The 17,869-nt window shown below is 38.1% G+C and overlaps 1 protein-coding gene across 1 annotated transcript in view; it reads left to right on the forward strand.

The window, feature by feature from the left end:
• The window catches only part of SMARCC1 (SWI/SNF related, matrix associated, actin dependent regulator of chromatin subfamily c member 1), a 178,117-nt gene that overhangs the window by 70,517 nt on the left and 89,731 nt on the right, over positions 1-17,869 (forward strand). Inside the window, exons 10-14 of the mRNA XM_034997255.1 lie at positions 404-525; positions 4,310-4,434; positions 8,106-8,165; positions 11,993-12,030; positions 14,998-15,119. Coding sequence (XP_034853146.1) covers positions 404-525; positions 4,310-4,434; positions 8,106-8,165; positions 11,993-12,030; positions 14,998-15,119 — 467 coding nt within the window. The remainder of the gene's footprint in view (positions 1-403; positions 526-4,309; positions 4,435-8,105; positions 8,166-11,992; positions 12,031-14,997; positions 15,120-17,869) is intronic.

The raw sequence follows: 17,869 nt of genomic DNA on the forward strand, positions 1-17,869 counted from the left end.
TATTTTACTGACACGTCAGGACTAGTTTCTGATACACTTTCACAAGATCATTCAGCCATTGTTTGTATTTCATTAATTAAATAGCATATGTTTTGTATTTTTTAGTAGTTGTTGAAAATGCTTTTCCTCTCTGGAAGCAGAAGGTGAACAGGAACAGTTTTTAGCTGGGCAGGATTTGGGCATGTCTGTTTTGTAGCACAGTTTGAATACCTGTGGGATGGTTCTAATATTTCCATTGGTGGTACATCACCTGGAAGGTCAGAGAGTCTTGACTGCTGGTCGTTGAGGATGCTCTGAGTGGTATTGGTATTATCTTTGTGAAACTCATCTTTGGACAAGGGTTTGTAGAAACTGAGGAGTCAGAAAAGCTGGCTGATATTTATTTCCATTTACTTCTTCCTAGCCAGTCAGAAGTCCAGAGAGAAGAGATAGGAAAGCATCAGCTAATGCTCGAAAGAGGAAACATTCGCCTTCCCCTCCACCTCCTACACCCACAGAATCCCGGAAGAAGAGTGGAAAGAAAGGGTAAGAACTGCAGCATGATTCAGAGGCATTAAAACAAACTGCAGAGGGAATTCCAGATTTTTATGTTTATACTAGAAGTTTTGCTCAAAGGAAGTTGTCTTATTTTGACTTGGTAGATGTCTTTGCTCTGGTAGCTCATCTTGTCAGATGTTATCTGATGGCCATCTTCTGTTGTATTTATGCTAAGGCACCTTGCATTACAATCTTTTTTTAAATCGATATGTATAGTGAAATAATCACAATAAATCTGGTTAACATCCGGCACCACACATAGTTAATATTTTTTTCTTGTGATGAGAACTTTTAGGATCTACTCTCTTAACATCTTTCAAATGCACAGTACTGTGTTAACTGCAGACCCCATGCTGTATATTACACCTCTAGGGTTTATTTTATAACTGGAAGTTTATACCTTTCACCAACTTTCCCATTCTCCCCCACCCCCTACCTTTGGCAGCCACCAGTGTATTCCCTCAATCTGTGAATTTGTGTTTTTTGTTTTGTTTGTTTTTTAGATTCCACATATAAGAGAGATCATATGGTATTTATTTTTCTCTTAGTTATTCCTCCTAGCAAAATGGCCTCAAGGTCTATTCATGTTGTCCCAAGTAGCAGAATTTCCTTTTTAATGGCTAAATAATCTTCCATCACACACACACACACACACACACACTCTCTCTCTCTCTCTCTCTCTCTGTCTCTCGTGCGCGCGCGCGCACACACACACACACACACCCCACATTTAACTTTGTATTCCACATAAACATACTGTGAAATCTAATCTGTACTTAAAATATAGCCACTCCAATTCCATGATCAAATTCTGAGAGAAACTATTTTTCTCTCTCTGGCCTAGCCATGGGAAGGGGATGAATATTTGCCTTCTGGATTAGAGCTTTGGCTCACAGCTTAGTGAGAGTAGAAACCATGTTCAGAAACTTAAAACTGAAACAGATCTTTGAAGTATCATAAGCGTCTTTATCTTAAGAGATAGAGATTGAGGTTCAGGATAGGGAAGTAACTTTTCCAAGGTCACATAGAGATTTTTCCTTAGAGTCAAGATTCAAAGCTGGACTCTCGGCTTCCTGTTACTGTATCCTTTCAACTAAGTTCCGTCACCTTCACCAAGGTCTGAGGGTGGAATATTTGGCTCTTTGTCTTTCTTTTCCTCTTCCCCTATTTTTCCTTCCCCTTCATCTCCTTTGTAAGATGGCCATCTGATGTTGTATTTATATCAAGGCACCCTGAATACAGTCTTTTCTGTATCTAATTATATGTTGAGCAGTGTGGCTGGTAAGGAATTTAAGAAATTATATTTGCCATAGTTAGTGTCTCTTTCTCTGATTTTACCACCTGTCCCATTTGTGATCAGAGTGACTCATAGAGGAAAGGAACCTATGTCTGTTTCATGTTGAGCAGAGTGCCTTGTTCAGGGCATCACATTTGTACTTTAGTGAATCTTGCTTGAGTGGGGTTCCTGGTTTCTTTTGAGTAAGTTGTTGTGGGGATCAAGTGAGACTTTAGAGCCCCTGTGCAGTGTCTGGCCTGAAGTAAGTACTTAATAGATGGTAGATAATACTTAACATTTATTATTGTATATTAAGTAGATACTTAATTTCTGGCTTGCTTAGCTTGTCTCACTCAAAATTTTTTTAATTTAATTTCAAAGAGGTTAAGTTTAGTCTTATAAAATGACAGACGCAAAATTTATTCTTTTCATGCAACCGGAAATTTGTTAAATTTCTGGCAGTTGACTGGACTATAAAGATCTACTTGTTATCTTCCCTTCATTAGCTTCCTTTTATTGACTTTTTCCTATAGCCAAATTAGCATTTTTTTTATGCCCAGAACATGCCTTGAATCATGTTATTTCTTTTTAAAATTTTTTAAATTAACATATAATGTATTTTGTTTCAGGGGTATAGGTCTGTGATTCATCAGAACCATGTTATTTCTTGAAGGGTAGGGTTATCTGAAGCATTGTTAACCGTGTATAGAAGCTGTTAGGGAAGTTAAAAAATTCTTAGTTTTATAAATAATATTAATGAGCCAGTCATAGTCATAAAAGGATGTTGTTATTTTGTCAAGTCACATGTATTATGATAGAAAAAACCACAAAAATAGATTTTTCTTTAGCAATTAGTGAGAGTAACCTTATTTCTTAAATCTCTAATCTGAGTCTTATGCTTGATATGCAGGGAATTGAGGGCTTCCCTGATGTCCCTGTGAAGAAAGCCATACAGCTTTTCCAAGTGTTCCTGGGCCTGAAATCGATGTACGCTTCTTCCCACTTAGGGGCTGAGATGCAGTGCCAGGACACTAGTAGTCCCCCCAAAAAAGACGTGATGTCTAGGAGGCTCACAGTGATGGTACTGAGCCTCTACTCTGAGTATAAAACCCACCAAATGGAGTTTCCCAAAGTAGATGTATGCGTGTCCTTCAATTGAATACAGCTGTCTCCTTCTTTTTTTTTTTTTAAAGATTTTATTTATTCACTTGAGACACAGAGATACAGAGAGAGAGAGAGCATGAGCAGTGGGAGAGGCAGAGGGAGAGGGAGAAGCAGACTCCTGGCTGAGCCAGGAGCCCGATGTGGGGCTCGATCCCAGGACCCTGGGATCATGACCTGAGGTGAAGGCAGATGCTTAACCATCTGAGCCACCCAGGCGCCCTGAATACAGCTGTCTTCTAATGAGCGGTCATTCAAGTTTTGTGTTGTTTCCTTTAGTGAAAAGACATTGATATCTGTTTTCCTGACTCTTGTTTTATTGACCTTCCCTTATTTTGTCTCCCTAACACCTTTAGGTTCACAGGCTTTTGAAAAATTGTCATGCAGTTTTTATTAAAAATTTAAAAAATATTTTTACCTATATACCTGATTCTAACCTATGCCAGTGTGTGGTCTGTCATGAAGAGAGCTCTGCTCATGCTCTCTGCAGTGTGAGGACGCGGGCTGGCCCACTGTATATTTCCATCAGCTCTTTCTCCACTCCTCACTTGTTTGTGTTGCTCATTCCGTCTCAGAACAGGTTGTCTCTTTTCTTATGCCTCTACTCATTATCCTGAAACATTGCCTGTCCTGAAACATTGTGAATTGTTACAGTTCCAAGATTGAGCTTAACTGTCACTTTCGATCTTGATTATGTCTTGTTTTCTTGGTACCCTTACTCGTTTCTGGTACACATCATGTTATATGAAGTAGTTGATAATTTCTATCCTGTATCCCCTGTAATTCTTCAAGGTAAGAAGTCTTTCCATTCTTGTTTGAACCCTAATCTGCTTTCTGGAATGTGTTAGTTTTAAAAATAAAGAAAGGGCGATGGCAGTTTTTACACACACACACACACACACACACAAATTAGTACTATCCTAAGTGATTTTACTTTGCAGTTTGATATTTGGATGATACAAAGAACCAGGAAAATACGGTTGTACATATCTTTGAGAAAATTTCTTATGTAAGTGATTGTTTATGTGAGATAAAATATGTACCATATTTCCTTAGCAGGTGTTCTTTTATTACATAATTTAAGCCCCCTTTAGGATACTGTCTGTGATTTGTATAGTAGAATTTCTGGGGCCATTTCTTCCTCCCAATAACCTTTACTTTCCTTCTGGCTGGTTAGATGTAATTTGGGAATGTACCTAATTTGTTTGGTTTCTATTTGTCTTTTTAAAGAGATTCTGAGCATGGATTCTAACAATGAGGATAAAGCCTCTGAAATTGTCTGCTATGAGTAGCTATAGTCAGCCTTTTTATATTTATATGCATTGTATGTTTTAGCCAAGCTAGTCTTTATGGGAAGCGCAGAAGTCAGAAAGAGGAAGATGAGCAAGAAGATCTTACCAAGGACATGGAAGACCCAACGCCGGTACCCAACATAGAGGAAGTGGTGCTTCCAAAAAATGGTTTGTATTCTTTTGCCTAGACTATGAGAGTATTAGATGTGATTTAATCACTCTGTAGCAATGCCATGGGATGAATCATTTCTTGCTCTGTGCCCCCAGTTCCCAACTTTCAAGGTGCAATGTTTCTTCCCTTTCCCAATCTTTTGGTGTACTTCTGCTACTTACTGAGAAAAACACCGTGACCAAAAAGTTCTCTAATGGGGCGCCTAGCTGGATCATTTGGTCAAGCAGGTGACTCTTGATCTCACGGTTGTGATTTAAGCCCCACAGGGGCATAGAGCCTACTCAAAAAAAAAAAAAGAAAGAAAGAAAAATTCTCTAAATTGAGCAATGCTTTGAAATAAATGGTTTTTAAATTCCATTAGAATCAATATACAGATGAGAAGGTGGCGTATTATCTATGATATTTTAACCTATTTAAATAAGTTATTGGGAGAATGTTAGACCCTTTTAACTATATTTGTGGATTTGTCTATTTTTTTCCTTGATTCCTGTGAATATTTTTTCTTTTAAGTATTTTTATTCATGTACTTTGAAGCTCTGCTATTTAAGGGCATATACACTTAGGATCATCATGTCCTCCTGATGAATTGACTCTTATGTCGTGTTTGTCTATGTGCCATAGTAGTACTTGTCTTGAAGGCCAGGTTCTCTGATGATAATAAAGCCTCATCACACCACACCCTTTTATTTCTACACTTTTTAAAATTAGTCTCCACTGTACTTGACTTCAGCAGAGCAGTTTGTAAATTACACAAGCTTTGTTCTTACATGTTAGATTTCTGACTTACATCTCTCTTGCATCCTGTTACTTTCAGTTTGATTATGTAAAGCATATCGATTTTATTTTTTTATTTTATTTTATTTTTTAAAGATTATTTACTTGTCAGAGAGAGAGACAGTGAGAGAGGGAACACAAGCAGGGGGAGTGAGAGAGGGAGAAGCAGGCCTCCCGTGGAGCAGGGAGCCTGATGCAGGGCTTGATCCCAGAACCCTGGGATCAGGACCTGAGCCGAAGGCAGACGCTTAATGACTGAGCCACCCAGGCGCCCCAAGCATGTCGATTTTAAACAGCATATTGTTGAGCTTTGCCCGCCTCCCCAATACACATTTTTTGTTTTTAGCAGTATGTGGTCCACTGAAATGTTATAGAATTATTGATGTCATTGGGCTTAAGTCTGCCATTATGATAATTTTTTTCTATTTGTCCTTCTCTTACCTCCTCCCTTCTTTTGCTTTAATCCACTACTTTCAATGTTCTGTTCTGGCTTCTGTGCTTGCTTTTCTTCTTCTTCTTTTTTTTTTAAGATTTTATTTATTTATTTGAGAGAGAGCAAGAGTGCATGAGTGGGGGTGGGAAGTCCAGAGGGAGAAGGAGAAGCAGACTCTCTGCTGAGCAGGGAGCCTGATGGAGGGCTCGATTTCAGGACCCAGGATCATGACCTGAGCTGAAGGCAGATGCTTAACCGACTGAGCCACCCAGGTGCCCCTGCTTTTCTTTTATTTTAGAACTTCTATGACTTCCTTTTTTATATAGCATAGTTCTAATTGAGATATTCTTCACATAGCATAAAATTCACCAGTTAAAGTGTATTTTAATCACTCCATTGGTTTTTTTAGTGTATTCATTATGTTGTACAATCACCACCTCTTAATTCTAGAACATTTCCGTCCCTCTGAAAACAAACCCTATACTTACTGGGGGTTAGTATAGATTATCTCCTTTCTCCCATATCCTGGCAACCACTCTTCTGTTTTCTGTTATATAGGTTTTCATATTCTCTATTTGATTTTTACCGGTTTTTTTCTCAGTGGTTGCTGTAGGGACTACAATATGCATCTTTCAGTTGTTTTTTTGTTTTTAAAGATTTATTTATTTATTTTAGAAAGAGTTGAGTGCAAGCGGGACAGAGGGAAAATGAGAGAATCTCCAGCAGACTCCATGCTAACCATGGAGCCCCATGGGTGGCTTGATCACAAGAGTCAGATGCTTAGCTGACTGAGCCACACAGGTGCCTCTCGTTTGCCTTTTTTTTTTTTTAAGCTTTTATTTTTAAGTAATCTCTAACCAGTGTGGGGCTTGAATTTACAACTCCCCAAGATCAAGAATTGCATGCTCTACTGACTGAGCCAGCCATGCACCCCCAAATATTTATTTATTTAAATTGTATTCATTTAAGTTTTGTCTATACCCAGTGTAGGACTCGAACTCACAACCCTGAGATCAATAGTTGCATGCTTTTCCCACTGAGCCACCCAGGTGCCCCCCAAATATTTATTTTAAGTAAAAGAGCTACGAAGGTGGTGGTAGTCCTAACAGATAACTAACTGAACTCTAAAAACTATAATAATGGATATAGTATGATTTGGACACAGGAATGTCGCTGAATCCATCAGTAGAGTAGAATGTTTGATTCAACTGTAGATCCATGTTTGTTTATCAATTTAATTTATTGTGAATTTGGCAGGGCGAATTTGTGGGAAAAGACCAAACTGTTCCATAAATACTTGTGGTAAAAATTTAGTACTGTTCTTTGTGTCAGAAATAAGAACTTAAGCTTCAGGTGGATTAAAGTGCCAAATTAAAATGTAAAAGTAACCTTCCAAATATTAATGTACTTTAAGCAAGTGTTAGCCTTGGGGGAAAATATTCATTAGCCATTTAACAAAGAATTAGAACTCTAAATTTGTATAAAGATTCTTACACCCTATAGAGTGAGGGGCAAAGTATTTTGTACTGGTAATTTTATCAAATTTCGGGGCCAATAAATGTGCAAAAAGATGCTCAACCTCATTTAACCAACAGTATGTAAATTATTAAAGGAACATTTTTCATACATTAGATTTTCAAAACTTAGAAAATAGATGATTCCCAAAGTACAGATGTTTTGAGGAAATGGGTACTCTCAAATGCTATTGGTGGAAGTGTAAATTGATGAAGGCACTTAACACAATTTGGCTATATCTGTTGTTTTAAAATGTGTATATCCATTAGCAGTTTTAATTTCAGAGCTCTCATTTTAAGTAATTATATGCATGCTTAAAGGTGAATATAAGAATGTGGATTACTTTGCTGTAAAAAATTGCAAATAAACTAAGTCTCCATTAATATAGGACTAGTTACCTTATGACCCACCCATGGACATAGTGGATTTATTGAAAATGAAAGAGATATAATTTAACTAAAAATACATAACATGGAAAGGTCATACAGGCACACTCTTGAATGAGAAAAGTAGAGTGGTAAGGAAGAGCACAGTATGGGTAACATTTCTATTTTTGAAGTCTACATAGATATGTAAAGGTATTAGTTCTCCTTCAGCTTATCTAAGTGAATGCCACAAAAATGGGAATCAACAAATGCACAGAAAATGTAATAAAAAATACTTTTGGGGAAGGGATTGAAAGGTTCTTTTCAGGTTTTGCCCTATATATTTTTGTATTGTGTACTTTTGTCATGAAAAAATATTGGTACTTGGGAAATTACAAAATGCAGTCTGTTACAGTAAGTGTTAATCTTTCTGTTGGGTTTGGAGTTTTTCATGATGGTGAACTCTGGATGACAGTGGATTTACATTGAGATTCATGTAGTTTTCAATCGTCTTTTATTCTGTTCTCTTTTAAAAAAGTAGAACTTTTCCCCTAAAACATGATTTTTTTTTTCTTTCTAGTGAACCCAAAGAAAGACAGTGAAAACACACCTGTTAAAGGAGGAACTGTCGCAGATCTAGGTAAAACCAAAGCAGTCTATAGACTTCTGTGTTGTTTTCTCTCTCAAAGATTTAGTTCCTCTGATAATTCTTTCTTCCCCAAGAGATGTCACTTCCAGTTGCTACCATTTTGGTCCAGCACAGACGTTGACCATGGCCCCCTTAGCACCACTGTCATTTTGTTTGCTGCCATATCAGGAAATTTAATTTCCTGTGATCCATTTTTTCCATTCTTACCAATTTGATTTTGCATCTTCAGAACAAAAGTCTGTTGACTCTTAAATGATTTATTTTCTCAAGTATTTCTTCTAGCTTTCTAAATAGTGTAAAATGAGAATCACATCATCTGCTCATAGTATTTACAAGTTACAGAGTACATTTTCACAAGTAAGGCATAATCCTTGGATGTGCTGTCGGGTAGACAAGAGGAGTGTAGTCACTTTCTTCAATTTAAAAAATAGAGGTAGTTTTAAACATCTTTGTTCTTGAGTGTTATATATGGATCTCGGTTTCTTTCTTCACTTGTAAAAATCAAAGGAGGGATGCCTGGGTGACTGAGTGAGTTAAGCGTCTGCCTTCAGCTTAGGTCATGATCCCGGGGTCCTGGGATTGAGCCCCATGTTGGGCTCCCTGCTCAGCGGGGAGTCTGTTACTCTCTCCCTCTACCCCTTGCTCTTGCTCTCTCTCTGCTCAAATCTTTTTTAAAAAAATCAAAGGAGAACCTACTGTTTTCAGTATATACTACATTTTTGACGTTCGGGAATTTTACACCTGGAAGGGGTATTCGAGATTTCCTTATGTGGAAAATGAGACGGCAATTTCTCTCTCTCTTCAGTAGGTGAATTCTGTATTTCAGACAAATTGCAGAGATTCTTTTTTTCCCCCAGAGATCCTTTTTTTTCCCTTAAAGATTTATTTATTTTAGAGAGAGCGAGAGTGCAAGTGCATAAGCTCGGGGAGGGGCAGAGGGGGAGAGAATCCTCAAGCAGACTCCCTGCTGAGTGTGGAGCCTCACTCAGGGCTGGATCCCAGGACCCATGAGATCATAACCTGAGCCAAAATCAAGAGTCAGCCACTTACCCGACTGAGCCATCCAGGCGCCCCTTTTTCAGAGATTCTTGATGACAGCTATGAGTAGGTAGTTAGGAGAGGTTTTTTTACTTCATTTCACTACACCCTCCCTTTTCTGGCTTAAAGCCTGCTATTTAACATTAGTGGATGACTCCATTTTTGATTATGTCAAAAGCAGAAATAGAAAATTGTCTTGACAGTTTATGTAAAGTTGGTGTTAGGTCAACAAACGAAAAAGAAATGCTGTCAAAACATTCCTCTCAGTTATCTTTAACATTATTAATAGAATATTAATAACAATAACTCCAATTTTCTGTAAGTTTTTATATTTTCTATTCCACAACTGGTACCACTGATTCAAAGGCCAGGAAAACAAAACGAGTTATATGTAGTCTTTTATATTTTCAGTAATGTAGCAGGGTAAGTGTTAAGACTTGATTATCTTCACTGAGACACTTTGTTAAACAGAATGATAGGGTGTATATTAAGTATATATCCTGAAAGGAATCAATCTAGTTTTAAGGGAGTGGGCAGTTGTCCTTTTAGAGGTGGAGGTAAGTATTAGAGTGTTTATGTAATAGACTTTATCAGAGGAGTCAAATTGAAGCCATTTTTAAGAAACGGATAAAGGTGTCGGTTGGATTAAGATTTTTAGTGCTGGGTATAAGAGATCTTCCCTTTGTGTTTGTGAATGGTTTGAGGTCTAAATAGTAAGGGTATTGTGGCCGAAGGTGCTGCTCATCACAGCTGGAGAGCTAGAGTCAAATGGAATTTGAAACTGTTGTCCTGGCCTCTCATCCAGGGACCAATGGGCTTTCCATGTATTATTTAATCATCTGGCTTCCTGCATTAGGTATAACCTGAACCATGCCAGGGGTAACTGATCCATCAACTGGGACTTCCTGTTCACAGAGTTGTTTATTGTTTTAACTGGTCCATATTATGCCTTATATGTCACCTAGCTACATATACCGAGTCCTTCCTTCCTTTCTGTCTTGAGCTCTCTGAAAGGGCAGGATCCAGGGGCTGAGGTGAAAGTGTGATTGCCCACATCTGGAAGGAGGAAGAGAACATTTATTACTACTGTTTAGGAATCAGTAAGCAGGATATCTCTCCCTCCTACTTTAGTATTATCAGAAGTCTGTTTCCATCGGGTACCGACTACGTCAGGGACAGAAATCTGTCAAACTAAATTTAAATGGTATATATTTTGAACAGAGAGAGATCATTAGGTTGTGTTCCCACCATCTAGTGAGAAATTGTTTATCGTGTGGTTTATCAAGATCCAGAGGACAAAAAGTTCATTTTTGATAACCTTATTTAGATCCCTTCGTCACTTCCTAGAATAAAAGTAGTCGCTGTGCAGAGCTGGATGACCATAATTTATTTACCACACAGTGAATCCCATATTCGTGCTAGCAGGTGTTTGTCTAACTTAGAAATCAAGCAACAGTGTCCATCTCTGTTTTGCATGAGTACCTGCCAGGTACTCATTCTACCTTTGTTTGCATTTCACTGCAAAACCATGTTAGCCCTGTGTCATTGCTGAGGAGATGGAGGCTGGAGGGTTTCAGTAGTGTTTCCAAGCAGATAGCTATTAAGCGACAGAGCAGTGACTCAGGTCTGGGTCTGTCTAACTTTTGTGCTGTGCTCTTCTCTTGTGCTGTGCTCTTCTCTTGTGCTGTGCTCATTTCTCCCAGCCTTTATTCATGCTCAGAGTGGCCTTGGAGATCTCTGACGGCGGCAGGTCCACCCCCACCTGTGGCCCTTTGACCAGGCTGGTTCCCTCTTTATTTGGAAGGGTCCACCCACCCAGCGCCTCTCTAAAATATATTGATTTATTTTCCTCTGATACCATCTGATACCTGTTCGTGTGTTTTCTCTTCTGTCTCCTGCCACTCCTAACTGGAATGTAAACTCCGTGAAGATGGGACCTTTTCTTGTTCTTTATTGTGTCCTTGGCATTGGGACCATGGCCAGCATGTAGTAGAGGCACTGTATGAAATACAGTTGAAAGTTTGAGTACCACCTGTTTGTCTACTACTGATCTTTGTATATTCTCTAAAATAGAGGTTGGCGGACTTAACCTGGAAAGGGCCAGGTAGTAAATATTTTAGACATTGTGGGCCATATGGTCTCTGTCTCAGTTAATCAACTTTGCCATTGTAATGCAAACGCAGCCTTCATTCAATAAAGGGAGGACAATAAACAATTGTCCACACAGGCACTTTTCGCTGTGGAAATCAGCTGCCTGGTTTAAGTTATACTTGGGTTTACTCCTGTTCTTTTGCAAGGCCAGCATTTATGTCCTGGAGTCCTCTATCCTCAGAATATATTAACAGCCTTACCAGGACTTCATAGTGATTGATGTTCACTTCTTTTCTTTTCTCCTCATTTCCTTCACTCATGTCCTCTGAGATCTAAAATGTCATTACTTTGTTTCATCAAATCTCAGGAGTAAGAGCCCCAATCAAGTCCTTTACCTGTTATTAGCAAGATCATCACTAAGATAGTAGCCCAAGCAGTAATTAATTATAAATTCCCTGTTGTTGGAAATTTTTAATTATTAATGCTTTGAAGTTCTACTCACCTTTGTGCTTCTGTGTACGATTTCAATTTACTGAATTACTAGAGGTGGATTTGCTTTCGTAATGCTTTATTTCTTTCCTTTTCTCTGCATGTAACAATTTAAGTTTTTAAAATTACCTGGAAGTTTTCAAGTAATCCAAAGAGTGTTTACTTGATTTTTAAATAAATCATATATTTTGATTTTACAGATGAGCAGGATGAAGAAACAGTCACAACAGGAGGAAAGGTAACAATTTAGTTAGGCCTGGTGCACAAGTGGCTGTCTGAGGGGTCCTGTGTATGGAACAGTAGGAACACGGGTTAGAAGTGTCCTTAGAAATGTTTAGTTTTGAGGCCATTCTGATTTTTTTTTTAACACACCCCTGAAATAATTTGTCTTTCTTGACTCTCAAAGTTTTATTGAGAGGAGATTTCTATCTCCTCATGAAGTGTTCCTCTTACGCTATAATTTCTGGTTCTGTCATCCCCTGGTTGCAAGGTAGTAATCAGAGCTGACTGCAGTGTTCCAAGTGTCCTCTCACAGGACAGGTAAGCAGGGACCATGTCGATTGCCTTGATTTTCTCACTTCTATTTCTGTGGGTACAACTCCAGCCCACAGTCTTTGAGCATACTCTTAACCTTTTTTGAGCCCTCACAGCACCTTCCTGTTTCATCAGTCCTGTGGTAGAGACATAGAAATAATGATGTTGAAGGTGTTGGATTGTTCATTCAAACTGTCATATTTGTGTTATTAGTTAGGTGTAACTAATCCCTACTCCTTGAAATAACAATCCCCTTGAAATAACTCCCTTACTTTGCTGAAAATGGATAGTTCTTTTTCACTGAGTTAGAGAAATCCCCCAAATTGACATTTACTGTATTTTTTTTTATACATTCAAGGAATGAATCTACTTATGATAGGATTTCCCTGAAAATGTTCAAGAAACTCATCTACATAAGGCTCTTTAACTGAATTGTTCTTATGATTCCTTTTTTTATAAGATTTTATTTTATCTTTTAAAGCTTTGGTTTTTTTTTTTTAGAGAGAGCGTGCATGACCGTGCATGCGCAAGTGGGGGGGAGGGACAGCGGGAGAGAATCTTCAAGCTGACTCCCCACTAAGCGCAGAGTTCAGTGTGGGGCTTCATCTCAGGACTCATGAGATCATGACCTGAACTGAAACCAAGAGTCGGACACTTAACTGACTGAGCCACCCAGGCGCCCTAAAGATTTTATTTTTAAGTAAACTCTACACCCAGTGTGGGGCTCGAACTCACAATCCCAAGATCAAGAGTCATACACTCCACTGACTGAGCCAGCCAGGCGCCCCTATGATTTTTTTCTTTAAAATTAGACTTCTTTTAAAGAAGTCTAGAGAGCTACTTAGGAACCATTAACAGATGTTATATTTGTAAAAAGATGTCATCATTTAGTGTAAATACTATTGTGTGGTAGTGAAAGAGACCGAAATAAAAAGCCAGACAGTCGACATGTAGATTTTTTTTTTTTTATGACAGTGGCTGGGGGTATCTTGAAACTAAGGCCAAGTCTGTTGTAAAATTGAACCCAAAACTGGTTAGAAGTAGTCACTCTTAACAGCTGGTCCCATAATGTCATCCCATGCGTTCCCCCTCATTCTGATAATTAAATCATAGACTATTGGCTTTTTTTAATCGCAGTGCCAGTCTCTCCCTGGTTTTCCTGAATAAAGGAAATTTTTTGTGTTATAATTGAGTCTGTGAAATCTACATCTCAAAAACTCATTAACCATGAGCATATTTTTTTACTAGCTCCCCTGATTTGGGAAATAACATTTCTTACCTTTGTCATCAAAATTGTTTCAGCATCATTTAATTAACAACCAGAGTTTCCTTGGGGCTTTCATACATTACATTTTTTTCTATATTCATTGATCTTAAGGAAATTATTGTCTTAAGTTTCTAGGCAGTAACAGTAGATCCTCACTTCAAATACTGTAGCACAGGACATTTATGATGAATTAACTTAAAAGGTAGAAATTAAACTATGGAGCCAGTATGAAAGAGTACGATTCAAAATTTGACTGGTTCTTAATAGAAAAAAATTTCATAAGAATAAAGACAGTAAAACACCACAGATGAAAGCTTGATAGATATAATGGTATAATAGAAAATGGGAAAACATCTGAATGTCAAAAAACTTACTTCCTGTGGTATTCTTCATAAAAATGTTTGATCGGAAGTTAATTATGAAGAATCAGTAAGATAAATAGAGATTGTTAGATATTGCATAAGTAATTTGGCCTGGAATTTTGAAACATTTGAATGTCATAAAGTACCCCCCTCAAAGGGAGGCAGGGATTAAAGGAAGCTAAAGAGATGTATCATATAATGTGGATTCCTTGATCAGGTTCTGGTTTGGGGAGAAAAATGTATAAAGGGCATTTCTGGGTTAATTGGAAACATTTGAATGTAAACTGTGTATTACATGATACTTTTACTTAAAAGTAATTATTATTACTCTTTACTGGTAGCATAAGAAATGTTCTTGGGTTTTGACCCAAAGCAATGATTTTGAAATTACTGTTTTAGCCAGGCAAGGTTTTTAGGTGGAATCATTTGTAAAACCTCCATAAATCTGATAAAAATCAGAGCTTATAGTAGTGAAAGTGATTGAGAGTCTAGGCCCTCAAACTGGGTTTTCTGGAGTTATACCCTGTTTACAACTTACCGGCTCTGTGCATCATTTTCTCATCCATAAAAGAGGTGATAATACCTGCTGTTTATTGTGAGGAATGAATGAGATAAGGTGCATACGGCCACTAGCAGATACTTACTGATCAATCTTTGGGGTAGGGGAAGGCGTGTCATTATGCCTCATTAGTGTCCTTTAGTCACCTTCTTATAAATAACTTGAGAACTAGTAATTTAGATTTGTGACCCTAGGATTAGATAAAACTGGCCAAGTAAGAAGCAAGCTGTTGTGGGAAAAGTTCTGGGCCTTCTCTGAGTTGATTCCCTCATCTGTAAAAGGGAGGAATCTGCTATATCATCTGGACATCTTATGAAGGTACTTTAAAAACTGAAAAGGCTGTTTTTATTTGAAATTTGTTTTTCTGAGCCTTGAAATTGGATCAGATAGCTTCATTTTGTGCCCTAATATGAGAAGTTTGAAAGCTGTTATTTATGTCTCTGCAGTTCTCTGTTTCTCTAAACTCTGGCTTCTTTTCTATAGGAAGATGAAGATCCTAGCAAAGGTGATCAGAGTCGCTCACTTGACCCTGGAGAAGATAATGTGACAGAGCAGACCAATCACATTATTATTCCTAGTTATGCATCATGGTTTGATTATAACTGGTGAGTGGGCCATGTACACCTGTGAGTACGGTACTTAGGTGTGGAAGAACTTCCCTGCCCAAATCCCTTTGTCGCTAATCACTGTCAGATTGGATGAAGGGAGATGGAAAGTGATTTTATTTTCACTTTGGAATGTGTTCTTCAGAGCAATTTAGGGATTGCAGCTAAGTTGTGTTGTACCTAGGGATTGTAAAATTTTGTCAGCTTAGACTTAACTCATTTAGAATCAGTTACAATTCAGATGGGCAAATAATTGAGTATTTAATAATTTTAAAACATTATAATATGATTTTAAAATATTAGGGGTGCCTGGCTGGCTCAGTTGGTGGAGCATGAGACTCTTGATCACAGGGTTGTAAGTTCAAGCCTCACACTGGATATCAGGATAACTGAAAAATTAAAAAAAAAAAAAATTTTTTTTTTTTTTTTAAAGATTTTATTTATTTATTTGATAAAGAGACACAGCGAGAGAGGGAACACAAGCAGGGGGAGCAGGAGAGGGAGAAGCAGTCTTCCCGCTGAGCAGGGAGCCCCATGTAGGGCTCGACCCCAGGATCCTGGGATCATGACCTGACCTGAAGGCAGACGCTTAATGACTGAGCCACCCAGGCGCCCCCCCCAAAAAAGAATCTTTAAAAAAACCACATTAGGGGGCTCCTGGGTGGCTCAGTCATTAAGCGTCTGCCTTCGGCTCAGGTTGTGGTCCCAGGGGCCTGGCCTGGAATGGAGCCCCTCAGTGGGCTCCCTGCTCAGCGGAGAGCTTGCTTCTCCCTCTCCCTCTCCCCCTGCTTTGTGTTCCCTCTCTCGCTGTGTCTCTGTCAAATAAATAAATAAAATCTTAAAAAAAAAAAACAACACATTAAAGAAGTAAATCTTATTTTCTTTTATTATTTTTATTTATTTATTTTTTAAAGATTTTATTTATTTATTTGACAGAGACACAGCGAGAGAGGGAACATAAGCAAGCAGGGGGAGTGGGAGAGGGAGAAGCAGGCTCCCGTGGAGCAAGGAGCCCAGTGTGGGGCTCGATCCCAGGACCCTGGGATCACGACCTGAGCCGAAGGCAGACAACGACTGAGCCACCCAAGGCACCCAAAAAAAGTAAATTTTAAAAAGAACTCTTCTCACTACCTAGTAATGGCTTCATTTTAATAGGAATTTTTTTTTAAGTGAGTTCTACACGCAGTATGGGGCTTGAACTCATGACCCTGAGATCAAGGGTCACATGCTTTACTGACTGAGCCAGCCAGGTGCCCCAGTAGGAAATATTTTTAACATTAAGAGGCTTTTCACATACAAAAAGTTCAAGAATGAGGTGCCTGGGTGGCTTGGTCAGTTAAGCGATCCCTGGGAGTCCTGGGATCAAGCCCTGCAATCAGGCTCCCTGCAGAGGAGGGAGCCTTTTCTCTCTCTAGCTCTTTCTCAAATAAATAAATAAATAAATCTTTACCAAAAAAAAAAAAAAGTTCAGGAAAACACCTTCCTCAGCATCTTCCCTGTCATTTACCACAACCGTTTGGCATCATTGGAGCGCCGTCCTAGATATATTATTTGTTGAGTACTTACAAAGTGTGATTATTTTGTATCAAGCTGATTTTTATTTGGCTTTTTATTTTTAAACATATGTACCAGAACTTACTTACCCCTCCAAATAGTTAGCTTCTTTAAGGTACTTTCATTGGAAAGTTGTACACTTAACTCTAGTGATGTTGCCCTTACTTGGAATCCTGTGGTCTTATTTGGATCTATTGCTTGCTCTCAATTGTTACACATTATCATTCTTTAAAGATAAATGTGATTTTATGTATGTGTGTCTTTATACATATATGCATCTTTATACGTGTATATATATAAAGAATATATATATATATATTCTTTAGAAGCCAATTTAAAAGAATAGGGTGGATGATTCACTTGGAACTATACCTAATTTTTTTCCAAAACCCACAAAGTATGACAGTAATACTGAGACTTTTCTGCATGCCTTTAAGATCAACTCTGAATGCTGTTCCTAAATGTTTTGAATAAATAGAACCTGGGACAGAGTAAGTATATAGCTCTTCTTTGAAGGTCAGTCTTCATTACATTGATGATGTATTTTTAAATTTGGAAGTGTCTAAGTCTCACTGTTGGTAATTGTGATTACATGTGTGGGTTCAGAATGGTTTAATAGGACACACCAGAGAAACTAGCGTTCTTTTCCTCTAAAATTAAAATAAGTAGTCATAACAGTATATAACTTGGTAGGTTTTTATAGGTTGCAGAAACACTCATTTGCATCATGACCACTGCATGTCACATAGCTTGCTCTTGCTCTTACGGACAGTGGAGGTGTAAGTCACATCCCTATTTTATAGATAAAGACTAGTACTGTGTCAGTGGAAGTGTTCCACTGTTGCAGTGGACAACTGGAAGAACTCAAGTTTTCTGATTCTGACCACCCCACTTCCAGACTCATTCTCAGAACCTAAGGAATCAGCTGCCAGCAATTCAGAAAAGTGCTTGGGGTTAAACATTCATGTATGTTTTGTTCTTGGTGAATACAGAAATTGTGTTTTTTGTGGGCTTCCTAACCTTTAACAATAAAACAATGAGAGGTATATTTGAACTATATAATTAATTGCTTACAGCTATTTTTATAGTAAAACTTGGAAAGTCATTACATGTAACTATATAGCATTAATTCATCTTAGAAATTATCTTCCTAGAAGTTTTCAGGTAATTCATTATATTTATTGTATTTGGCAGTA

This window comes from Mirounga leonina, unplaced genomic scaffold (genome assembly GCF_011800145.1).
Source record: "Mirounga leonina isolate KUSES-001 unplaced genomic scaffold, KU_Mleo_1.0 Mir_94, whole genome shotgun sequence".
NCBI lineage: Eukaryota > Metazoa > Chordata > Mammalia > Carnivora > Phocidae > Mirounga > Mirounga leonina.